The 25,742-nt window shown below is 45.0% G+C and overlaps 1 protein-coding gene across 2 annotated transcripts in view; it reads left to right on the plus strand.

The window, feature by feature from the left end:
• ADGRD1 (adhesion G protein-coupled receptor D1) overlaps positions 1-24,252 on the plus strand; it is a 104,072-nt gene extending 79,820 nt beyond the window's left edge. For both annotated transcript variants that reach the window (XM_063173272.1, XM_063173273.1), the window contains 5 exons: positions 594-685; positions 16,627-16,753; positions 17,944-17,985; positions 19,883-19,975; positions 20,614-24,252. In XM_063173272.1, the coding sequence (XP_063029342.1) occupies positions 594-685; positions 16,627-16,753; positions 17,944-17,985; positions 19,883-19,975; positions 20,614-20,709 (450 nt within the window). In that variant the 3' untranslated portion in view covers positions 20,710-24,252. The remainder of the gene's footprint in view (positions 1-593; positions 686-16,626; positions 16,754-17,943; positions 17,986-19,882; positions 19,976-20,613) is intronic.
• The last annotated feature ends 1,490 nt before the right edge of the window (positions 24,253-25,742 follow it).

Consider the following 25,742-nt stretch of genomic DNA (forward strand, 5'->3'; position numbering starts at 1 on the left):
CTGATTTACACTCAGGGTATTGATTGACAGAGTATTGATTTACAATCAGGGTACTGGTTTACACTCGGGATATTGATTTCCAGTCAGGATATTGATTTCCAGTCAGGATATCGATTTCCAGTCAGGATATCGATTTCCAGTCAGGATATCGATTTCCAGTCAGGATATCGATTTCCAGTCAGGATATCGATTTCCAGTCAGGATATCGATTTCCAGTCAGGATATCGATTTCCAGCCAGGATATCGATTTCCAGCCAGGATATCGATTTCCAGTCAGGATATCGATTTCCAGTCAGGATATCGATTTACAGTCAGGATATCGATTTACACTCAGGGTATTGATTTGTGTGTGGGGATCCCGAGCACCTTGGCCGTGGGCAGTGCACCCATCCGGGTTATCCTGAACAGACAGGGGAGCTGCTGAAGGAAGGAGAGGAGCTGTGGGGTGGGAATCGGTGGCACAGCCCAGCCCTGGCAGCCTCCCTTGGCCAATAAACCCAGCACAGAAGGTTCTGGTTGCTGCCGGGCTGGTTCCACACCCCAGGGCAGCCCCTCGACCCTGACCAAGGCTCCTTCCTCCTCCTCCTCCTCAGGTCAACATCGGCATTCTCATCGCTGTCACGAGGGTCATCTCCAGGATCAGCGCAGACAACTACAAGGTCCATGGGGATGCTAATGCCTTCAAGTAAGTTCTTCTCGTTGAAATGACAACACCAGTCCCCCAGGAGCACTGTTACACCATGGGCTGCTCCCAGAGCACTGGCAGAGAGCAGAGACTGTTAGAGGTGTGCTCCCCTTGAATGCAGCCAGTTGGCCTGTGTTTGTTAAAGCTGCACGGGGTGGAACTGTGGCTCAGCTGGGCTCAAGTGTTTCCCTGCCTATTGCATTTGCTGATTCATTGTTTTCCCTTTTGTAAATGGAGACTTTCCTCTTCCTGCTGTGGTCAAAAGCTGAATTTCACAGCTCATCATTAATCTGTACTGGGTTATTGCAACTCTTCTGCTCCTTCTGAGGACAGACCTTGCTTCTAGCCCCAGTTCAGTATAATATTTAGGCATATGCTTATCTTTAAGACTCTCTTGACATTGCAAAGCACACAGACTTACACTGGATTTGAATGTGTGCCTGAATTCAAGCAGATCTTTATTTCATAGTGCCTGGAGCCCCTTGGGGTGGTGGCCTCTGGGAGTGAGTCATCTTTGAAATAGCACTAGCAAGTCTGGAGGGGAAATGTAAGGCACACACAGAGATAGCTCTGAATTACAAGGACAAATTCTGATCTCTGAAATATACAGAGAGATTACATGTGTGTAGCTAAGAAGATAATTTAATATATCAGGGCTAAATGAAGATGTTGAATATTCCATTTTGTATCTCCTAAAGAAGCTTTAGTCCAAATAGAGAAATGACACTGTATATAAATAAAAGAATATGGAACTTAGGTAGCAGAAAAATTTGATGATGGTTTGTGTTTAATGTTTCTGAGGCACAGGTTATTGTATGATAAGGATTTGGTGCCACTGTTCTGAAATGGTATCATAAAAAATAATTTTTATGCTTGGATTACTTATGTACTTTTGAAATTGTCATTAAGTTTTAAATATTGGTGACAATTACCTAATTGAAGTTAGTTTACTTATTGCACACTTATCCAACAGGAGAAGAAAAACAGTAAATAAGTCTACACAAAAATCAATATGATAATTACACTGTAGTGAAATGAGAGGCCTGGGAATTAAAATGACTGTTTCAGGTTTGGCTGAGCTCCTGTGACCTTCAGAAATATGAAGGAAATACAGAAACTTAGTAAGCAAATAACTGTATGTTGTCAATGCCCATTTCTATGCGCTGTTAGAAATATGAAGACAAAGACACATCTCAAAAGTACCAGAGGAGCTACAGAGGTTGCTCCATGTACTTGGATATTTCACTGTATTGCAAGGAGTGGATTCAATGCACACTGTACCCTGCACACTAACACACTTTATTTTATTTAAACTGTGTGTGTGCACATAAGTAAATTGATTTATGAATGATTGGTTGAGGAACAAGATGTAATGCCTTTAATGAGGAGCACATGTTCTTATCCCAAATATTATCAGCTGTAGATTTGCAATGGGGTAACTCTGTACTGAAAATGAGACCCCTCCAGGTACCCTGGCTGAGAGATGCTCCTTGTGCCAAGGCTTTTCCACATTACAGTTTCAGGATTTGACCTAACAAAAGTTACAGGGAGAAAAGTGGAGAAAAAATATTATCAGAGGGTTGATGCATCTGAAAACTTGAACCATTAAGTTATTACGTGGAAATATGCTCTTACAGAACAGCTTTCCTCCCAGAAATAAATTAAGTCAACAAAATACAATAGACGGTAAATAGAACTTAGAGCATAGTTCTTCTGTACATATCATTAAAGAAGTGGGTCCTCAAAAGAAGTTTGAAAAGAGAAGTGCATAAATACGTGTTCAAATCAGATCCTGGGAAGTGTTTATACCCTGATTTAACATAGCAGCGAGGCATGATGAAGTAGAGTTTTATGTACAGAGGATGTCATGGGGAAAATAACTGGTCTATTGAAAAAAAGATAATGATAAAGCCTTTATAGCACAGAGTTGATATGCTAGTATGAAATCCTTGTGTGTATTTTCCAAGAAATAAGAGAACAAAGCAGAGCAGGGCTCTGATGTGACAGGTGCAGGGGAAGTGTTCTCATGGTGTGCAATCCCTGTGGCTCCAGCATTACAGCCCCTGGGAGCTGATTACAGGCTGTTAACCCGGGAGGGAGGATGTGCACAGCACAACAAACCGGTGACAAACACGGGGACCAGAAAAGCAGAAAGGCTTGTAGCTCCTGTGAGAAGGAGGACTGCAGGGTAGGTTTTGGATCAACAAGCGGAGCAGGCTGAGGGAGGGTCCCCAAAGGCTGCAGAATGCTTTGTGTACCCCGAATAAAGGGGCTGCCAGGCACCCCTGGGTGCTGCACCCCACGGGCATCGCTGGGCTGTGGCAGCAGCAGGTTACCAGGCCTGCTCACAAGGGCACAGCTGGAGAAGCTGGCACCGTGGGGTTTGGTGAGGCAGGAACGCTTTGGCACCATCCGCAGCAGCCAGGGGGATGTGAGGAGAAATGTCTCCTTCAGAGCTGGGCTTGTGCTTTCAGACTGCCAGAGGCAGAAAATGGGAGCTGCAGGGCCAGGAGCTATGGGGGAGAACCTGCCCAGCCCAGTGAACCTGGGGCAGAAAAGAAGAGGGACTTCAGTGCTGTTCTTTCCAGCTGGGGTGAGATGTACACGGGCAGTATGGACAGACAGTGAGCTGCTGGGACAGCAGGACAGACAGCAGGGACAGCAGGACAGACACCTTCCCAGCAGGGACAGCAGGACAGACAGCAGGACAGACACCTTCCCAGCAGGGACAGCAGGACAGACAGCAGGTCAGACACCTTCCCAGCAGGGTCACCCCTGCAGTGACCATGAGCTGGGGGCCTGGCAGCACTGACCAAAGGGGCTGTGACAGGAGCACCAGGCGGTGCCAGGGCCGCCTCTCTCCCTGGTGGCTCAGGTCTGTGAGCCCCTGGCTGAGTGGCCCCACACCTGTGGGTGTTCCCAAAGCAGAAACCCCAGCCTGCAGGTGTCCCAGAGCAGGCTGCTCCTCAGGCTGGCCTCTGGCCAGGCTCTGCTGCCCAAGGCAAACTGCAGTGACACTGGCAAGGATGAACTCCGCTGGCGCTGGCAGAGGAGCTGCCCTGGCTCTGTGTCCCCAGGTCTGGGCTCAGTCAGGCTGACACCAGCACTGGGCTCCTGCTCCTTGTGCTGGCTCCTGCCGCAGCTGATGTCCTCTGTTCAATGCTCCTCTCGCCTGCCCCAGAAGCTCTGATTTCCCCCCAGGGGCAGAGCAAAGCCCAGGCTGGGCTCAGACACCATCTCTGCACGTCTCAATCCAGGTGTGGTGGCTCAGCCACACCTGAGCAGAGATCACCTCAGGAAATCCTGACAACAGAGACATTCTGGGTCGTGATGGGATCGGTTAGAAAGGGTGTTTATTGCTGGAGAACTGCTGCTGCTGCTGCTGCTGGAGCATGTTTACTTTCTGAAAAATTAAGTTACTTGGCAATGCGAGTGGATATTACCAACAAGGCTTGTTTCTCTTGGCAACAGGCAGCAATAAACTGATGTAATTATTTAGAGTAATTGTTCCTGATTTTCCATATGGCAGCAGGTCCTCTCAAATGCTGACTCAAACATGACTGCAGAGTGTGCACCAGGGTGAGCCAGTGCTCTGCTTGGAAGGCAGCAGCTGGCAAACCTCAGGTTTAAAAAGCCAAAACATAAAAGAAAGTTGTGAGCAAAATTCCTTTTAGTGTCCTAAAGTGAATATATTATTCATCTTCCCCATTCCCATTTCCCCCAGAACAAAGTGCAGCTCCTGGCTTGTTGGCCTCTTCAGGCTGTCACAGAGGAGACATCAGAGACCATCCTGCTGAACATCCTGTTCTGCTCTCACTGCCACTGCTGTGCTCCTTTGCTCGTTTAAAGTAAACAGAAATAGTGCCCCTAAAAGGAATTTAACATGCAACATAAAAGACTAAGCTTTAACGATACATAAACTGCAAAATATCCAGTAATTTAAGGCAAAATGAATACAATTAAACACTTTATGATCAGAGACACTAATTGAAGCATGATAGACTCCTGTGACAGTCTGAATAGTAAGTATTTGGTCACTAGAAATTTTCTTATGTGTGAAAATAGCTATGTTTTTAGTGTCTGAAACTTTAATTGTGCAAGACCAGTTTACTGGAAACAGCTGAGCAAAGAATTATTATCATCTCCTTTTATTACTTCAATCTACTTAAGATCATGTTTTTGTGTTGTTTTTGAAGCATATTGAACACGTATAGAATATGAAATTTTCCTTTAGTTGTCATTGATTATACTTGAACCTTTTATCAGAGGATTAGCTATTGATTCTCAGCAAAATAATTTTGAGCAATAATTCAGTTGTGGCTTAATGAGAATGTTTTGCATCCAGGGAACAGATTTTCTGCCAAAAAGCTAATTTGTTTTAGTTTATAGAATGCTGAATCTAATACCTTGAAATATTTAAATGCATACATAAAACATTTGTTTGAATTATCCATTCCTTTTTTAGGGACATAACTAATCATATGTTTGAGTTTAAGCAGTGGCCTCTCTAAGCTTAATGCAATTAAAGCAGATTAGTTTAATGGAATTGCTCATGTGCTTGAAAAGGCACATGATTACATTTCTGAGTTATGAACCATTGGAACTCTTTTTGTGACTTATTTCTGCTGCATCCAAAGACTTTACTCAGCTCATTCATTGATGTATAAGGGCCTAAATAAGATTTTTTTTTTGCTTACTGCCCAGCCCTTTCAGAGTCTCATTGCTTTTTGCATGGCAAGTGAGTTTTGTGTTACAGTGAGAGGGATCCCCCAGTGTTGGACAGGGGCACGTTTCCTTCCCCATGGGACAGCTCTTGCCTGATCCCATTCAGCACATTTAGGTAAGAATTGGACTGAGTTCCCTTGGCTGCAAGGGTCGGGGTGTAGCACAAGGAGCCGCCAGGGATCTGTTTGGCGCTGACAGATATTAACTGCAGCAGAGCAGGGAGTGCCCAGCTTGTCTCCATTGCAGGAGTGGTTTTGGTTTGCAGCACACACAGCACATCCAGCCAGCCCCCTGTGATTTCCCAGCCAGCTCTCTTCTGCATGCTGCTGTCCAGAAGAGACACTTCCATTAACTTCTCTTGAATAAACTGCCAAGTCCAACTCTTATTAAATGCATTCTCACTGCTTACTCTGAAATGGTCCAATGAGTTGGAAAAATCTCTGTCTTTTTTATAAACTGTACGCTTTACTCAGTGAACCAAAAGTGATAGCTATCGTAATCATCCATGGAGAAAGCAATTACAGCAAAATCAGAAATATTTCTTTGCTATTCACCCTATTCTTTCTCTTAATTCATTATTTTCTTAATCCCTCAAACTCAGTCAAATAGTAAAACAGTTATCCATTGGAAAAATATGCTTTCTCTTTAGTTAAATTAGTGACTGAAAATTGGAAAAAATGGCAGCAGCTGTAGGGAATGGGAGCAAAAGAGGGCTGCAGGAAAATCTCAGCACAGGGAGTAAGTCATGTCAGCTTGCTGTGCTAGTTCCATCTGCATTTTTAATAGATCACAAACCCCTGCACAGGAAACTGGAGCAGAGCTGTAGCTTTGGTGCAGACCTGGTCCTTCCTTGGTTTGAGAGCTGCACAGAAGGGTTCCCCAGGCCAGGAGGGCTGTCCCGAGCAGCTCAGGTGCTGCACACACCTGGGCTCTCACAGTAATAGCTGGCCATTCCACAGCACCTTGCAAAGCCATCAACTGCACCCCTGCAGCATGGGCTGCGTGCAGATTGTTCATGCATTTATTTAATCACCGATCCATTCCGTGCCACGGCTCTGCCTCGGTGTTTTCCTTTGTTTATGAACCCAGGGCTCTGCCTCGGTGTTTTCCTTTGTTTATAAACACTCCCCAGCCCCTCCACCTCCTGCCTGGGGTGCAAATCTGGGAGTCAGCACTGATAACTCTGCTGCTTTGTCATCAGCTGCTGTTCTGAGAGCTCCTGAGGGTTTGCTGCACTTTGTTCTTGTGATTCCATCCCTGTTTGGTGGCACCTGGTGTCCGAGGACTCCTCGTTGTGAGGATCGCTCCCAGCTGTGGATTTCCACAGAATGTTCTTGTCAATCACAGCATTGCTGGGAGCTCTCACGAGAGCTCTCCTGCCACAGCAATCCCAGAGTCTCCTCCATAACTAAATTCTACCTCCTTGGGATGCCATTGGAGAATGTTTCTGCTTTTTTATTTTCCATCTCTTTCCACAAGGAAGGTGAGGAGCAAGTTGCAATCTGTAAACTTTCCTGAAAGTCTTCAGGGATTCAAAATCCACAGCACTAGGAAATCCTTTCTGTGCCTGCCTGTGTGGCAGATGTTTGCAGGCAGCCCTCAGAGACGGGGAGCACCTGCTTTTGTGTGCTCTAATGAAAAGGAAAAAGCTTTTTCCGTGTGCTGAAGGAGAGCCATCCATTAGACAGAGCAGTGTGACAGGCCAAATCTGCTCTCAGCAGCTCCTTTTCTTCCCAATTTCTCACTGTGGGAGAGGAATCGTGCTCATTGAACATGGCTTCAAACAGCATGAGGGATGCGCCTCCTAGACACTGTTGGAAGGAGAAAAGTTGACTGGCAACAAAGGAAATAATTAAAATGAAAGTATTAAGCAGTAACAACTAGTGAGCTGAAGTGCTACTGCCAATGATAATGGCTTCAACCTAATTAAATTTTTGGCTCATTGAATATGACAAATACAAATGCAGTTTGGGTGTCTCCTTATTAGACTCAGGGTTTTAGACTAAAAATAACATGGGTTTGAGTGTTGCCAATGAGGGTATTAATGAGGGAGTGCTAATCTTTCAGAGACCACAATGACAGTAATGGGAGTGCTTTCTCCACTGCAGATGCTGAGAGTCACAGGCTGCAGAAAGGCTCCAGGCCACGCTGCCATTGCTCAGCAGCATTTCAGGCACTTTTTGGAAGGAGTATTAAAAGATTAAAAGGATGTAAAGCAAAGCTGCAGAGGGGAGGCTGCTCTGCAAAAAGGAGACAAGCAGGGACAAATAGAAACAGGCTTAATCTGATAAAATAAATCAAATATCTTTAAGCTTATCTTTAGTGGGAAGGGAGCAGCAAAGCAGTCTGGTTACCTGGAGAGCTGCAGCCTTTGAGCAGCTCTCACAAGTGCTGGGAGCCTGCCTGCCAGGGCTGATTCTGCTGCAGGAGCAGCAACAGCCCTGTCTGAGCTGGGTGACACGGGGAGCCTCCCACAGCTGGATTTTTCCTTGGCTGTGTCTTTCAGAGCCAGAATGTCCTCTGTGGGAAGAGCTTTGTGTCTGTCACTGCTCCTCAGGCGGGGTTTGTTGTACTGGCTCCAAAGGAACACAGCTCTGATGCCTGTGCCTGTTTCTCTCTGTGGTAGGAAGGGCAGCAGGACAAAACAGACGGGTACAAAATATGCAGGGAAAACTTCATCTTTAACAGGTGCTGGGTTTTCTGAGTATACAGATAAACCAATTTTTGTTGGAGGTGCTTAGTCATATTTGCTTGCACATGTGGAGAGAATGAGGTTTATTAAAACCTGCTCATTAAATCCCTGTGATGAAACCTTGCTGTGAGCAGAACAGAATCAGTGCTGGAGGCGCAGGGGCCCTACCAAGCCCCCTCCAGCTGTTATCATCTGTCCAGAACCTTGTGCTGTTCTTGCTGACCTGTGGCTGGATCGGTTCCTGAGCCCAGCCCACAGTCCCTGCATTGGCTGCAGCTGTGCCCCGTCCTCTGCAGGGCTCACAGCTCGTCTCCTTGGGGCAGGCAGGGTTTGCACAGCATTTGATGGGAACAGAACCCTCTGCTGGCCCTTGGCTGAGGCTGGAGCGCTCCTGGGGAGCCCTTCAAGGCACACCAGGATCAGAGCAGCCAGGGCAAGGGTGCTGATAACAGAATGGAACTGAGAGAGACATCAGAGAGCAGCACACGGGGCTGTCACTGCACTGTCCCCTCCTGCTGCCAAAGCTCCCTGAAGGACAGCTTGTCTCCTTCACTTCTACAATTATGGCAACTTGCAGGTTTTAAAAATCTATAGCTTTGAAGTTGGCATTAATTTGTTTTTTAAACGTCCTAACTGGATTTAGTTTTCCGTCTTTTAATATCAGATTTGAAGCCATGAAAGTGCTGGTGGGAGGACGGGGCTGTGAGTCACAGCTTGGTCCCTGGTTCCAGAGCAACAATTAACTGCTGCTCGTTCATCACAAATGGGACAATTCCCTGTGAACAGCAATAACCTCAAGAGTTTGCCTGAGCTGCTTCATTTGCACCCTTGGCTCCAATTTATAACCCTGGAACTCTGTGTCAGCTCTATGCAGAATAGTAAGAACAAATATTACAGTTGTGGCATTGCAGAATACAAATGTTATTTAAGCATGTGCCTCGTGCAGAGCTCTGGGCAGCCTGTAAATCACTGCCCAGTCTGACACAGCCCCTAGCTCAGTGCGGCTTATGTATTTTCCCAATAAAGCAATCTGAGAATAAAATAGAATAAATGGGAAATACAGGTAATTGCAATGAATTCCTCATCATTTGGCGTGGTTGTTACTTTGTCATCCTCAATTAAAACGTGGGTCCCACTGACTTTGGGTTAAAAGGCAGAAATTTTTGCCAAACCCCAGATTCCTAGAGAATCTGCTTTGACGTGGTTGTTACTTTGTCATCCTCAATTAAAATGTGGGTCCCGCTGACTTTGGGTTAAAAGGCAGAAATTTTTGCCAAACCGCAGATTCCTAGAGAAAGCTGTTTTTCCTGGGTGTTTCTGGGCTACAGAAGGTCCCAGCTGTGCAGTTTGTTGCCACTTGTCAGCCGAGGAGTGGCAAATGGCTGTGTAATTGTCTCTGACAATTTTGAAATGTGTGTAGAACACAATCACATTTACTGGTAAAAGCCTCTGGTGATGGAATTTTGAGTCTCTTCAGGGAGTAACTTGTTCAGAAGCTTTTGTTCTCTTAAAGAGTTGGGGTTTCTTCAAGGAAAGTTTGAGAAAGGAGGAATTGGAGGCTCGGCCATTTTAGACAGGCCATGCTGGAGCAGACAGGTAAGGAGGCTTTTGGGGATCAGCTGCCACAGGCAGTGCCACTGGCAGTGCCCTCCCCTGTTTTTGGGAATGAGCTGCCACAGGCAGTGCCCTCCCCTGTTTTTGGGATAAGCTTGTGACCGTGCTCACAGGGGTTCTTGGATGAGGGAAGAGATGAGGATCTGACTCCATGTTTCACAAGGCTGATTTATTATTTTATTATCTATATTGCATTCAAACTATACTAAAAGAATAGAAGAAAAGGCTTCATCAGAAGGCTGGCTCAGGATAGAATAGAAAGGAATGATAACAAAGGCTTGTGGCTCAGACAGAGAGCCCGAGCCAGCTGACTGTGGTTGGCCATTAATTAGAAACAACCATAGAGACCAATCACAGATGCACCTGTTGCATCCCACAGCAGCAAATAGGCAAGTGAACATTTGTGTTCAAGAAAGGAATAAATCTTCACTATTGTAAGCATCAGGGCCAGTTCTTTTCCTTTTAAACTGCTTTCATTTTCCACATGATTTTCTAAGAATTTAATTATTTTGGCTTCTGGCCGTGGCCATCAGCTAGCACCCCTGGGAAATTCGTTCTGCCACCCATTTCTGGAGCCACATTTTTGGATTTCCAAAAAGTGTAACCCGTGACTGAAACAAAGAACCTGCCCATGCTGTGTACCTGGCTGTTGATGAGTGCACCCCTGACTGTGAGTTTGTCCTCCAGGGTGTCCTGTCACTGTAGGACATGAAAGATCACATGTTTTAATTCTTTGTATTTGTTTTTAATAACTTGCACTGAAGACAAGGAGAAGGACCTGTTTTGGTTCAGTACTTAATTTTGGGAATTTTTTTTTTCTTTTGTATTTTTAGAATCTGGAAGCAATGGAGGTGATAAGGGATTTGATCTGTGGAAAGCCTCAGCAAGGCAGGGATTCCTAAATCCCTGGCTAGGTGCTGAAGTCAGTGCTGCAGCCCCTGGAATTGCCTTCTCAGTATTAAAATTCCTAAGGTAGCTCCATTTCTGGTCATGGCCTTAATTTTGTCTGGCTTGATGGGGATTTGAAGTGAGACTTGAGTTCCAGTCCCTGCTCTGCTGAATGTTTAATAAAAATTCAGCAATATTAATAAAGCAAGGATTAGGTAGGACTCCTCTCTCTCAGGGAGTGCCTTGTGACTAATCTGTGGAGCTCACCTTCTCTCTCTGAGCCAGACAATATTTAATTATTCAATATATAATTGTGGGGCAGGTTCAACAGGCAGGAATGAGCACCAAGCAGGGAGCCAGAATGCTTTTCTGCAGAAATGGAAAGGGCAATCCCTTGGGCAAAGCGTGATTGGAGCCCAGGCTCCTGTGTCCTGGGCAAATGCTGCGTCTCCCAAAGGCAGCCTGAGGTTTTTGGGAAGGATTTTGGGATGGATTTTTGGGAAGGTTTTTTGGGAAGGATTTTGGGAAGGATTTTTGGGGAGGTTTTTTGGGAAGGATTTTGGGATGCATTTTTGGGAAGGATTTTTGGGGAGGTTTTTTGGGAAGGATTTTGGGATGCATTTTTGGGAAGGATTTTTGGGGAGGTTTTTGGGAAGGGATTTTGGGAAGGTGTGTGAGAGGAGAGGCTGCTGTGGCAGCATCTGCCCTCCTGGGAGGGTCTGTGGGGAAAGGGCAGACTGTTAACGCTGAGAGAAGGAACAATTCCACCTCCCTTCCCACTCAGGGGATAAAAATCAATCTGAATTTATTTGCTGTTGCAGCCTAGAATGTTTTTTTTCTGTAGCTACAATGCTCTCATTTAGCAGCCTCTTCCTGGGTTATAAATGACACCCACAAGAAAGCAATGATCTGAAGTGACTGTAAATGGTTCTTAGTCAGATTCACACCATTATTTTGAAAGTGCAAATAACATTTGGGAAATGGGAAATGGCCTCTGCAGTTATTAGTTTTGTCTTCTTTTCCCCTTTAATTTGCCGTAGTTCTGCCTAGAAATCACCCCAGATTAGGTAAGGAACTGTGTATGTGCTGATTGAAGTGCATTGCTTGTGCCAGCAGCCTGACTGTGCAGGCAGGGCAGACGAGGAGGAGGAGGAACAGGCACACGTGAATTTGTGTATTTGTGTATTTGTGTATTTGTGTATTTGTGTATTTGTGTATGTGCAGGAATTCGTGAGCTGCTGTTGGAGTCAGGAGCAGAGGCAAACCCCACGTGTGTCCTTTCAGGATGGAGCTGTACCCCTTAGGGTGCAAGGGAGCTCATTGCTCTGATCCAGATGGACTCAGTGGCTCCTCATCAGCCCTGGAGATTGCTCTGTGGTTTTTGTGCCCTTTGCTGCCTCCTTCCATCAGACAGATGAGCTGTCACCATTATTGCTCATTTGTCCTTTTGCTGTTGGTGGCAGCTCAGCCCTGCAGCACCTGCAGCACCTGCAGCACGTGCTGTAACACACAGGAAACTGCAATTAAATTATTCTTTTTTCAGTCACGAGTCTGAAATGTTAGTTAGCAGGTTTGGGGATTTATTTATTTTTATATAAAACACAAAGGGTACTGCTGGAGGTGACTAGAGAGGAGCTCAAGAAACAAGAGAGAAACTTTAGTTAAAAGACCTGTCTTGTTCTGTGAATTGTGGTGAAGGAATTTTGCTTTTTGTTAGACAGTATTTCCTCCAATGATTATATAATCTTGGCTTATGAGTCTGAATTTAGTTCTTGCTTCAGCAGGCATCACGACAGGAAAGTGGGTGTCAGAACTCTTGAAAGGATTAGTGCTCCATATAGAACCAATAAAATTGATTTGTGAATTAGGGCCCCCTTCACAGAAGTCACAAAGTTTTCCTTCTGCAAGCAGAGAAATTTCTCTCTTGTAAGGTGTCAGTGTGGCCGTTGTGCACTGGTGTAAGTGTGGGCAGGGTGCTCAGGGCAGGGATGAGTGAGGGACAGGGACAGTCACAGCTCAGTGGGGCTGTGTGGATGGGAAGAGAGCTCTGTCAAGAAGGTTTTACTTCTCAGGAAATAGAATTCAACCCCAAGAACAGGAAAAGGGAAGGAAAGCATCTTTTTTGCCAACTGGAGGTTGAAAGGGTGAGTAGATGTTAAATGGACAGCTTAGCAATTAATGGAGGGAGAGAATGCTGTTCCTGTGTCTGAAAAATTGATTGAGGCCCTTCAAAGGAGCTGGGCTCTGGCTCAGCCACGAGTGCTCAGTGAGTGGGACAGCATTACCTGAGCTGCCAGGGCTGGCACAGCTGCAGGCATTACCTGGCACACCTGTGGGCGTTACCTGGCACACCTGTGGGCGTTACCTGGCACACCTGTAGGCGTTACCTGGGCTCCCAGGGCTCCCCAGGCCCTGCCAAAGCCCGTTTGGCTCTGGGTGAGCAGAGCTCCCTCAGTCTCTGCCAGCCCAAGGGGTTTTGGGGCAGCCCCAAAGCACAGCCTGAACGCACAGGTTCAGATACTCTGTGCAGATACTCGCACCCCAAAGGCTTCTCCAGGTACTCCAGATGAGAAAATCAAATCAGAGTATTTTTGTATGTAAGTATTTTTGTGTTTTCCAGAAGTTGTCTCAGTAACGACAGTGGTTTTTTTACAGAAAAACCCCAAAAACAACCACTTGGCAAAATGTGATGATAGAATGGGGATTCTGTGCTGGATTTGCTTTGTTCTCCATGAATTCATTCCAGGACTGATCCTTCAGTGTGTTTAGATGCAGAGAGACAAAATCTGACCAAACTTGGTGCTATTGGACTGCAGAAAATGGCAGTATGTGAGCTTTGAAAGTGCATTGGGAAACTGTTAATGTGAGGCTGTTAATTTTGTGAGGCTGTTAATTGCCAAGGCGTGAGAAGGGGCACTCAGGGGAAATGTGGATGGCTGTTCTGTTTTCTGGCACATTTGGGCACAAGAAAGAAGCTTCTAGCAAGGTTTCTGACTCCTGGTGGGGCTGAACCACAGTACCTGCAGAGTAAGCACAGCCCCTGCCCCAAATTATTGCTTCATGTCGCGCTTTCATGGACAATAGAAAGCTCCATTGATGCTAGTGACTGTTTTCTTTTAGGTTGCACAGCATAAGGCGTGCATGGGGAAGTATTCCTTCTCCAAAAGCTTCTATTTGATTGTGCTCTATATCTTAGTGTACTAGAACTAATCTACTAAAATATTCATGTACCAAAGGAAAACCGGAATAAAAAGAAAAGATAAAGTATGTGCAGCGTGTCAGAATTAATGCACCTAGTGGAACATTAACTTTTGTATTTCTCGGGTTTTTTTAACCTTGCTACCTTAATGGCATTCTGAAGCAGCATTTTACAGTTGGTATTTTTCTTTTTTAAAGTTAAAAGATTAAAGAGGAATAAGGGTAGGAAGGGGAGGGGTAAGTGGGAGAAGACAAAATAGCTCCAGGAACCGTAGAGCAGGGTCCTTTGATTGGTAGGTAAAGCCCATAAACACCTTGAATTAATAATTTCCTACGCAGGATGAAATGCCAAATAGCATAGAAGGCTGTGCAATAACTAGGGGAAAAAAACCAAAAATTCTTACTGAGATTTAAGAGAATCATAGGCAAAGCTGACCCTCAGTCTTGAACAAATTTCACCTTTGCATGGCTGCTTTTCTAAATGAGTGTGCATGAAACATTAATACTCTAGCATGGAAAATTCCACATCTGGATTCTATTTTCATTTTAGCTATGGAATTCTGCTGCACATGTGCTGAACTTTGGGCTTCATGAGGAGCCATCTTTATTTAAACGTGATTTTTAAAATTATATGAGTAATTTGCAATATTAAAGGCTTCTGGACATCCAAACTGTAAGAATGGTTTTGAAAATATTGAAAATTGACTGCCTGACTATTCTGCCCCCAGCTACAAATCAGATGAAGCCCTTTATGCTCTGACTCAAAGGGAAACCATGATAACATTTTTGGCAACAAAATACTTGGGGAAAATTATATTCCAAACTGAAAATTTTATTAAACCAGAGAACAAAAGGGGAAAAGAAAACGAGGTGGTTTGTGGCGAAGGGAGTTTTTACAGGTGGAGCTGTGCTGGGTGTGCCAATCCCTGATGGTTCAGGATGCAGAGGGTTAACCCTGAACCCCCCTGGGCTCTGGATGTCCCTGAATCCATCCCCAGGTGTTTGAACACCTGAACTCATCCTGGGCTCTGGGTGTTCCCGATCCATCCCCAGGTGTTGAAACCTTGAACCCTCCAGGGTCTGGGTATCCCTGCTCCATCCTCAGGTGTTCAAACCCTGAACCCTCCTGGGCTCTGGATGTCCCTGAATCCATCCCCAGGTGTTTGAACACCTGAACTCATCCTGGGCTCTGGGTGTTCCCGATCCATCCCCAGGTGTTGAAACCTTGAACCCTCCAGGGTCTGGGTATCCCTGCTCCATCCCCAGGTGTTCAAACCCTGAACTCTCCTGGTTCTGGGTGTCCCTGCTCCATCCCCAGGTATTTGAACACCTGAGCACATCCTGGAGTCTGGATGTCCCTGATCCATCCCCAGGTGTTCAAACCCTGAACCCTCCAGGGTCTGGGTATCCCTGCTCCATCCCCAGGTGTTCAAACCCTGAACTCTCCTGGTTCTGGATGTCCCCGATCCATCCCCAGGTGTTTGAACACCTGAGCACATCCTGGGATCTGGATGTCCCCGATCCATCCCCAGGTGTTGGGACACCTGAACTCATCCTGGGCTCTGGATGTCCCTGATCCATCCCCAGGTGTTCAAACCTTGAACCCTCCAGGGTCTGGGTATCCCTGCTCCATCCCCAGGTGTTCCTGGCCTGCCCAGCCCCTGATCCTGCCCTCTGCATTTTCCTGGATGCTCAGTGCCATTTCACAGCTTTTCCTGCACAAACTCCATGGCAGGAGCTGTTCTGCTGGCAGCTCCCCAGTGCAGCATATTTCATCTTAGAGTCTGGGGAGGATCTTTAATCCTATCAGAGAAAAAAATAAACACAACCCAGAGCATCTTTGATTCGCAAAAATAAACTTGTGTAAGTTGTTTAAAAATTGTATCTTTTAAAATGCACTTTAAAATTTAAATAGGACCTCAAGCTTTAAGACATTCCTTCGTTTTCTGACTGAAAAAATTCCTTGAAGAATTAGATTGAATTGTGCAGAAATATTCATGGCTGAGCATACAGAGATATGAATCAATACAGAAAAAAACCCCAACCAGAACAGAAAAAAAAAAATGTAGATTCTTCCCTGTCCCAGATTTCCCTATAAACTTCATGACACACTTTTAGTTGAGGATATAATGAAGTGTGTGCTCAGGTCACTGAAATGAACAAGACATCTTGTCTCTAAGTTTAATTAAAAGATTTCTTCATTGAATTGTGCTGTACAAAAATATAATTTGTTTTGTGTTTGCTGTAATTACAAGCAGTCTCCTGTCAGGCAGCTCTGTGCATTTCTCTCAGTGTGTGCTTTAATCTGTGCAAGGGGGCACAAGGCACAAGTAGGACATTAATCTCCCCGAAACAGCTTTTGTTTTCTTGCATAGGTTCCCATCTAAATAGAAATCTGGTCATTTCTGGAAAACATGGTTTTAGCAAGCAGGGACTGACTTTTAGTTCCTCACTACTCGATGTGCAGCACTCGCTGCCCTGTGACTCCTGCCCTTGGCTGCCCACTACAAACCTCTCTGTGAACTGAGGACATGCCTGCCCTGTTTTTATGTGTTTTTATGACCATCTCTCAGATCTCTTTCCCTGCTCCCTCAGCTCATGACTCACCACCTGTATTTATCCTGTGTGATACCAATGCTCTGTTATCCCCCTTTCCACAGATGAAAAAGTAATTAAAATCTCTCCCATTAAAAGAATTTTATAGTAAAGAAGAGTTCTGCCTGCTGCCTTGCTGCCAGCACATAATTGATAAACTCCTTGGTGTGGAGGCTGGCATTTCTTTAATGGTCTCACCACAATTTCCTGTGTTCGTTTTCTCCCACAGACTAACAGCTAAAGCCGTGGCTGTTCTCTTACCAATCCTGGGCAGCTCGTGGATCTTTGGCATTTTGGCTGTCAATGCCCACGCTTTAGTATTTCAGTACATATTTGCTGTTTTTAATTCACTACAGGTAAGTGCCTGGTGGGGAAATCTATGGCTACAGAAGTGCTTCTGAGATCCAATTAAATGCCTCATTAGTAATGGCTTCACATGTTTATGTTTATTGCGTTTTTTCCTGTGTTCCTTCCTCTGTCTTTTAAGTCTGTGCTAAGCACGGAGTGCTGGCAATTGCTTGTCTTTGTTTGAACAGAACTTGTATCCCACTCCTTAGAGTTTCCAGTAGCAATAATTAAATAAACGAGACAGCACTGAGCCTCAGAAATGAAATGAAATTCATTCTTGCAGCACTGTGTACCACAGGCAGGATTCTTCTGTAGAGATACCAGGCCAATTTTTCAATGCCAATTTGAGGCTTCATTACTGAGACTAAATGAAAGCAAACAGAAGTTTATGGGAAAGATCAAAAGTGGAGCTATTCCCTGTGCTGTACAGAACTCCTGCATGCAGGAAACTCAGCTCTCAGCCCAGAAAAGCAGCTCTGTCCGAGGAGGAATGTAAACATCTGCTTGGCTTTGAGCAGGCATTTCAGCACAGGCATAACCTGCATATAGGCATGATGCAGGGCATTCCCAAGCAGCGGGTACAAAGAGGAGGGAAAAGCAATCTCCTGTAAATCCTTTCTTTAATTGGAAACAAACACCACTGTGGATACAAAAATAGTGAAACAGGGCCCTTTGTGCTGAAAACTACTGCCAGAAAAATAACGTTTCTTTGTGAGGGAAAGGGATTTTCACTTTGCATTGGACTTTTAACTTAGCATTGGACTAAAAGCCCAAAGATAGCAAAATTCTGCTGTGAAAATTCTCCTGGTGCTAATACCTTGCTTTTCTAACCTGAAAAATCCTGATCTGGTATTTCCCTGAGAGCATTTCCCTCTCCTTGGTCTTTGCAACCACAAACAAAAAGTTCTCGTGTTGTCATGAAACAAGAATTTCTGCATATTTTCAGCCAGATTTTTCCTTTGGTACAGCAAAGTTTAGGAGGTGTTTTTTTGCAGGAATAGTTCCAGAGAAGCCCCACAGTAACCCAGTGCTGTGGGTTTCTCCAGTTTCATTTGGGACACTCTGGTTTAGTGCACTCAGATATTTACAGGGCTCCAGCTCCTGATGCCTGTTCTGTGCACACTGAGAGAAACACAGTATGAAACATTTGATTTTTCACAGCCAGACCTCACCCTTGTCCCTTTTTTTCTGTTTTCAGGGATTTTTCATGTTCCTGTTTCACTGTCTTCTGAACTCAGAGGTATGTAACCAAATGGTGTTAATGAATCTGGTGTTACCAAATCCAAAGAACATAAGTGTGAAGCAAGAACAGACTTTCTGCGTTATCATTGCCTGCTATGCCACTGATTTCCTTTTCCTTTTAATTAGTCCATGACTCTTCTGGCTCCGTGACTTGCAGCATTTTTACCCGTGCTTGACGTTTGTTTTAATTGGCATTTAATTAGAGGAGGGTTTGAAGCACAGAACCAAGATAAGAGGAGCAGCTGAAGAGTCAGGAGGAAGCTGTGCTGGAGCTGTGGGGCTGAGCAGGAAGGACTGAACTGTGGGGAGAGGATTGAATGGGAGCAGGAGAATGGGAGCAGGACTGCCCTGTGGGGAGAGGATGCTCCAGAATGGGGCTGAGCAGGCAGGACTGCCCTGTGGGGAGAGGATGGTTCAGAATGGGAGCTGGACTCGCCCTGGCAGTCCCTGCTGGGGGCTCTGGTACAGCTGCAGCCCCAGCGAGGAAAATAAATATCATTCTCAGCAAAACACACTTCTGGATGTTGCCCATGCAGTCCTTAATGGGAAGCCCTACTGGGCAGAAGTTATTCCAGGTATTTTTCTTGGCAGGAAGTTCAGGTGTTCGCAGGGGACCGAGGCATTTTTTGCATTAAGGTTTCATTAGAACAGCTGGGATAAAGCCAAGACAAGGCTGATGTAAATTTGGCTTGCAGCATCCTCTCCTCCCGTGGCAGATAGCAGAAAATGCCCAGCCACGAGTATTGCTGAAAGAAATGGTTTTTCTTTGGTTTTTGTGAGAGCCATTTGCAGAGCTGCCGGGGCAGTGCCCACTGGAGACCCTGGCAGCTTTGGCTCTGCACAGGTTTTGTCCTGGATGCCCACGAGGAGCTCTGCCCCATAACCTGCTGCTGCTTCTGTGCTCTTCTGTAGAGAAATTATCATTTGTTAGTACTTGCCAACCTGTTCCAGCCCAGAGCATTCACTGATGTGATCTCTGCCAAAATCAGTTTGGAGAGTCAGGTCTGATTGTGGAACTCTTGGTCTTTATTGAAATCAAGTAAAATTAAGCAAGCAGGTTAAAGGTAGGGAGGAAAAATATTTCTTTATTCTATTCTCCCCCAGGCTTAGAAATCTTCAAGTTTCAAATGTTTTAGATCAAATACAAATATTTGAATTGCTGTTATTTTTTCTGGAACCTCATGAGAAATTAAATTCAGAAACTTTTCAGAATTTTTATCCTCAAAAACCACACAGCTGATGTGAGCTGTTATTTTTGGAGAGCAGGTCCTACTGGCTCCTTCACAGGCAGTGCATATCTAAAATACTCCTTTAGCTAAACAGCAGGAACTCTTGAGAATTTCTTTCTGGGAAGTAAAACTCAGATATTGTAAAGAAACATCCACGGACTGGGTACAGAAGTGGCTGGGTGAAAAAGGGCTTTATTTCCAGACAGAAATGCACTGGTATTGCAAAGAATTACAGGAGAATGAGCCAAGATGCCCTTGATCTCCACACCAGTCACTTCCAGCCTCAGTCCCTGACCAGTCTCACCTCGTTGTCTCACCATCTGCTTTCTGCAGCTGATTTTCACTTGGTGGAGAATATTGCTCCGTCTCCAGGGAGTTCCATCCAGCACCTTTCAGTGACCAATTCTGCAGCTGCTCTCTGTCCTGGTGGCACCTGGACCTGTCAGTGCAGCCAGGGAGAGCCTGGGGCTCTGTGTGCAGTCAAGAAATGTGAAACTGTCCCAGGGAAAAGTCCATAAAGACAAAGAAAAGTGTAGGGGTGGATTGTTTGTTGCTTAATAGCACAGTGACATTTGTGTGGAGGGAGGAAAAAGGGGAAATGATGGCAGGCTGCACCTGTGAAAACAAACACAGCTTTTTCAGTTGCTTTCACTGTTTTTGCCAAAGGTTAGAGCTGCCTTTAAGCACAAAACCAAGGTCTGGTCCCTCACCAGTAGTTCAACACGCAACATCAATGTGAAGCCCTTCAATTCAGACATTGTAAGTATTGCTCCTTTTTTCCCCTACTGTACTTGAGAGTGTTTCCCATTAAATTCTGTTGGAAGGAACAGAGCAGGCCCATGGGTGTTTTTAGTACCAGCCTAATGCAAGGTGCAGACAGGTGGAACCGGCAAGCATGAAGTTGCAGCTCTAATATCTGTTTTGAAAGCAAAGGAAAAACCTCTGCTTTCTGGGAAACCATCAGATAAAAGCAAGCAGCTTTATGAGCTCTGGATATGGTTAATAAGGCCATTCCCACCAATTGCAATGGACTTCTGCATTTTGGCAGCATTTTGGCAGTGTATTGCTCTGATGATGGTGGCTCTCTGGTAGGGCTTTCTTACTGTTAAACCAACACGTGAATGTCCTTTTCCAGCTCTCCTTAGATTGTCTTGAGACAGAAGACATTTGTTTTTATGAGGAACCAGACATCTGAAGTGATAGGTATTATTAAGTGGTCGTTGCCAATCACCCCAGATCCTGGCAATAACTGTTTAAGAATCCTTTATGCCATATGCTCTCCCGACCCTGTGACAACACTGTAATGTAAATAGATGCTTTCACGCTTTTATTTCATCCAGGCAAGAGCTGCTTGGCAAAATAAATAAATAGATTTTCTATACTGTTTTATTTTCCAGATGAGTGGGAACAGGCCAGGCACAACCCCCACCAAGCTGAACACCTGGGATAAAAGCAGCAATTCAGCAAACCGCGTTGATTTATCAGCAGTGTGACAGGAGCAGCAGCTCCTCAGAGGAAACCAAGCCGTACATCAGGACCTCCACACCGTGTCCACCAGCTGTTCCTCACTGCCAGTGACAGCACAAAACTGGGGTTTGAATCACTGCCTAATGAATTGGGAATTGCCATGTTGTTTTGTTGAGTAAATAGCCCTCGTTGCTTTCCTTCAGAACTGTAACACGTTCTAGCACTTGACCATTAGCAATACCTGTAAAAATGACCAGCACAAATATACACTGGATGGTTTTGTCAGCAATGATGAAAACACTAGGTATGCAAGGAGGGCTTATTGCTCCCTGAATCATTCCAGCTCCCAGAACTGAGGGAAAGCAACATACCTCTGAAAAGATGGGTTTTTATGCTCCAAAATGAAATGCTTCCCATTGTGATGTTGTAATGAGACTTCCAGACTTGCTGTGCTCTCTCTGTTTACATTTTTTACCTTGCAGAATTATCAAAGTGAAGTTGATTCCAAATACATATTATGGTGTTTATCTTAATGCTACAAGGAGGCCAGGCCTTGAGGGAGAAGCAGGTTCCAGCTCCCCACTCCCAACGTGGGTGTGGATGAGCAAAGCTGATAAACGCATGGACATCACCTGTGAGGTGTAAATCTCCTGGATGTGGCCTGTTAGCATTTTAGCTCCTCCTGTTGCCGTGTTATCAGAGGCAAAGCTGGCTGTGGTGGTCCTAGAGCAGCCCCCAGCGCCTCTGTTGCTGCTCTGTGTCTGTATTGCCATACAAATTATCAATTATTCCCCTGCTTAGCCTGCAGCTCAGGGCTGCAATCCACAGCTCTCCATCGAGTGCATTTTGCAAACTCGCTGTGGCCTCCAGGAGCCAAGAGCTGGCACTGTGACTTACCTTGCTCCTTTTTCTGGTCGTTTTGAGACACTGAACTCCTGCCACGAGGGTGTAACACACTGATATACTGTGAAGGCAGCCAGCCTGCAAACAGCTCTGTGTATTGTTTCCTGCAGACAGCTTTTAAACAGGGCTCTGCAGTCTCTTCTGTGCTTTCAGACTCTGCTCACCATTCAGTAGCTTCTGCTTTAGAACTGCTATGAAGTACCTTTAAGGGGGAAATGAGCACTGTAATTTTTATTCCGAGCAGTGTTTTGTGGGTTGTGGAGTGGGGTTGGGAGCACGGGGCAGGGCCACTCCAGCTGTGCACTGGAGTTTGACCCCTGGCACAGCCCCTGGGGCTTCTCTGGGGTTTATTCAGCCCCTGGGGTTTATTCTCTGGGCTTTATTCAGCCCCTGGGGTTTATTCTCTGGGGTTTATTCAGCCCCTGGGGTTTATTCTCTGGGGTTTATTCAGCCCCTGGGGCTTCTCTGGGGTTTATTCAGCCCCTGGAGTTTATTCTCTGGGGTTTATTCAGCCCCTGGGGTTTATTCTCTGGGGTTTATTCAGCATCCAGGGTGCTCAGAGGGATTCCCCAGGTGAGGCCTGCCCAGGGTGGCTTTGCAGCTCCTGTCCCTGGTGCCTTAGCCCTGCTCACAGACAGCAGCAGGGAATTCACTGTCCTGAGCCCCTGCGCTGCCAAAGCACTGCGGAAAATATGCAAAAAATACCCCAAACAGGCAGAAAATATGCAACTCTTCAACCTCGCCTCTTGCTAAGATGTTTCATGCTGGGGTTTTTTAACCTTAATTAAATGTTTGTGTATTCAGCAGCTCAGACCATTCCTGGTCCCAGTGAATATGCTGTTTGTTTCCAAGAGAAAAGGTATTTACACTCTAATGTGCAGACTGGAAATTTTCTATTGCATAGTAAATTTATCTAAAAGTTAAATGAAAGTAAATTGATCTTTAACCCACCAATTATGGCTGAATTTAGCCAGGTGTTTAATCCAAAAGACATGGAATTTAAAGTTTAGAAAAACTCAATGCATTTAATTTCTGTTTGATCCAAACCAAGTTTTGTCCCTGTTTCCTTCCTGCACTAAAAAATGATCTGTTTCAGTTTGGTCCAATCTTTCCTGCCTTTTCCCCTTCCCAGCCAAGACCTGTTGGTGTGATCCCCAAACTGGAAGCCCAGAGTGAACCCAGCCTTACAGCTCAGAACATTCTACAGAAATTATTTTAGTTGCACCAGGTCTGTGCTGGATTTCTGCAGCTGGAACACAGCAGAACTGCACATCACACATTTAAATCCATGGGCTTTATTCTCATGTTTCCTAGTGCTAAATAACTCCAGTGGTTGACAGCTAACTCCAAACAGAGGCTCAGTAAAAGCTAAATATGCAGATGGCAGTGTCTTTATTTTGGCTTTTCTGTATGGTTTTCTCCTAGCCTTTTCTGCGCTGCTCTGTCTTACAGCTGTGCAAATATATGGGCTTTTCTTGGCCTGAAAAGGATTTTTTTCCCCCCAAAAGACCCTGTAGACAGAGCCCTTGGTATGTACAGAGGAGATGGAATAGAGGAGTGCTGTGATAACAGTGGTCAGAGTTTGTGTTGTGTGCAGACAATGTATTTAAGCATATTTTTATACTGGACCATATGAGTTCTTTTGGTTTTGATTTGTTTCTTTGGTTTTCTTTTGGTTGTTTTACACCGTGACCACAAATGCAGATTGAAACCCTCCTTGATCATTTTCCAATCATTGTGTTATAGCACAAAGTTCTGTGAATGAACCAGACAACATATAAAAGCTTTTTTTTTCTTTTTAATTTAAGCCTAATTTTTAAGAGTATTCCCCTCTGCACAATTTTTATGACCTACATTTCCTCCTGTGCTGCATTGGTCATTTTGTGACCGCCCTGTGTCCATTTGGAAAAATCCCCAGACAGGAGACACAGCAGTGACACTTAGGCTGCATCAGGTTTTCATCCAGGTGTGCTCTGGTTTAAAATTGTTCACCAGAACTAAGACAGGCATGAAAAGGTGTTTGTTGTATACTCTAGAATGGGGCAGGCCGTGTTATGAGGGAGCCCTGGTCACCCTCCCCGGTGTCTCCATTAAGACAAACATGAAAATTGTTTGTTTTGTACTCTTGAATGGGGCAGGGCATTGTGGTGAGGGAGCCCTGGTCACCCCCTGTGTCCCCCCTGGCTGCAGGGGCTGGGCATGGAGCAGTTTTCCCTTGTTCTTGGCCCCTGAGGTTTGGAGCACTGAATTTCTCACACAGCACCAGGGATGGGGCTGGTGAAACTCCCCACCAAGCACAAATGTGTTCCCTTGCCATGGATATCCATTCTTTTTGTTTGATTCAAAGTGTTTTTCTTGGTACTGAATGCAGCAAATGTTCTGAATAAGAAATGCTCAAATGAATCTTTAAACAATCTCTTTCTGTCCTCAGTCTCTTGAAGCTTGAAAATCTTGCAGTTTATTTATGGGCTTGTATATAGTAGCTATTACAATATTTTTTTTTGGACAGCATCATTTTGTCAACAGTATGAAATCTTAATTGAATGAAATGTGAGTTTTAAAAATAGGTAATGTAGCAAGAATGACTTTGCCAGTAATTAGTAAAATAATTTAGTTTTGTTGTTTTTTTCTCCCTCAAATAAAGAAGAAATCTTAATTTCCTAAAAGGACTTTGTATTTGTTAAAATGATTCTTTTGACACGAGCTGTAAACAACAGCATGACAATGAAGGTTCCCTGTCAGTGCTATTGTTGCAATTATCCATCACAGCAATTACACATCCTGTGAGAGACCTGCTGATGTGCAGGCAATATTTCTGTTAAACTTTATACCTGGTATTTCCTTATAGAGAATGGCTGCCCTGAGCCTCCCCAGCAGAGAGAGAGCCTCTGGCATTCAGCCTCAAGTTCTGGCTCTGGGACTGTTTCAGCCCACCGCAGGGCAGAGGGATGGGTTCTGAAAGAATGCTTCTTGTATGAAAGGTCTGTTACTGTCACATTTATCTGAAAATGAGAATGCAGGCCCAGAACCGTCACACCTCCATCTCCTGGGCTCCCTCGCGGGGTGCAGCTCCTTCCCCAGGCCAGGGCTGGTTCTGTGGGGATTACCAGGCTGCCAGCTGCCTCCTCCGCGCTGCACAGGCGGGCAGGGGTGCTGAGGGGTGCGAGAATAACTGGAGACATTATATGCTGAAAAATTAAAGATTAGAATTTAGATGAGAAAGGTTTTTCATCCTCTTTCTTCCCCTTGTCTCCTTTAAAATGATGTAGCAAGTCATACATAAAAGAAAGCCTTCTTGCTATTTTGTGAAACACAGAGGTTATTAACATTTATCATTCATGACAGAATAATAAATTAGATCATTTTGGCACTGGTTTACATCATGTTTGCCTTTAAAAATATTTTCATTATATCTGTGTTATGCTTGGCTGGCTCCATGTAGTGTGTCATGGATAGTTATTGCTATAATTGCCCTTGTTCACACCATTTTCCTTCTCAATAATCCCATATGTTTTGGAATTCAGAGGCCATATTTCATCTTGTCAAGGCTGGTTACAGCACTAACTGCACCACTGACATCAGCACTCTCCCCAGGTGCTGACGCAGGGCACAGTCACTGAGTCCCAGGGCATGTCTGGGCTCTGCCTGGCTCCTCGCCCACCCCTGCTCTGGTGGAAGCTCTGCTGGCCCAGGGGAGCTCCCAGAGCTGCTCTGCGCTGCTCGTTCACCTACAGTAAAGGCAAAACTGACAATTCTCTCACCCCTGCTATTTTCTGTTGTTACTGAATAAAATCAGGCTTCATTGGCCACTGAATGTGTCCCTTTAAGCATCCTCCAAGCTAAGGTTCTGCTGATATCTACTCACAAACAGAAAATAAAGCACAAAACAGTTCAAGACAAAAAAACCCCAAACCAAACCACACACAAAACCACACCAGAACTGCAGCACAATTAGCAGCTCTGCCATTGCTAAACCCTAGCTTTAGTTCATGCTCATAATATTCTGGAAGAAAATGCAGAATAAAACCATAATGAGGGGAGTACTTAGGAGCATTTCAGTGGACAGAAAGGGTAATAGTTGTGCCATGACACAAAAATAGTTGTGCCACGACCTGTGTGTCGCAGACATCTTTTCATGTAAAATCCTTCCCTTAAG

The sequence above is a fragment of the Melospiza melodia genome, chromosome 20 (genome assembly GCF_035770615.1).
Source record: "Melospiza melodia melodia isolate bMelMel2 chromosome 20, bMelMel2.pri, whole genome shotgun sequence".
In the NCBI taxonomy this organism is placed as follows: Eukaryota; Metazoa; Chordata; class Aves; order Passeriformes; family Passerellidae; genus Melospiza; species Melospiza melodia.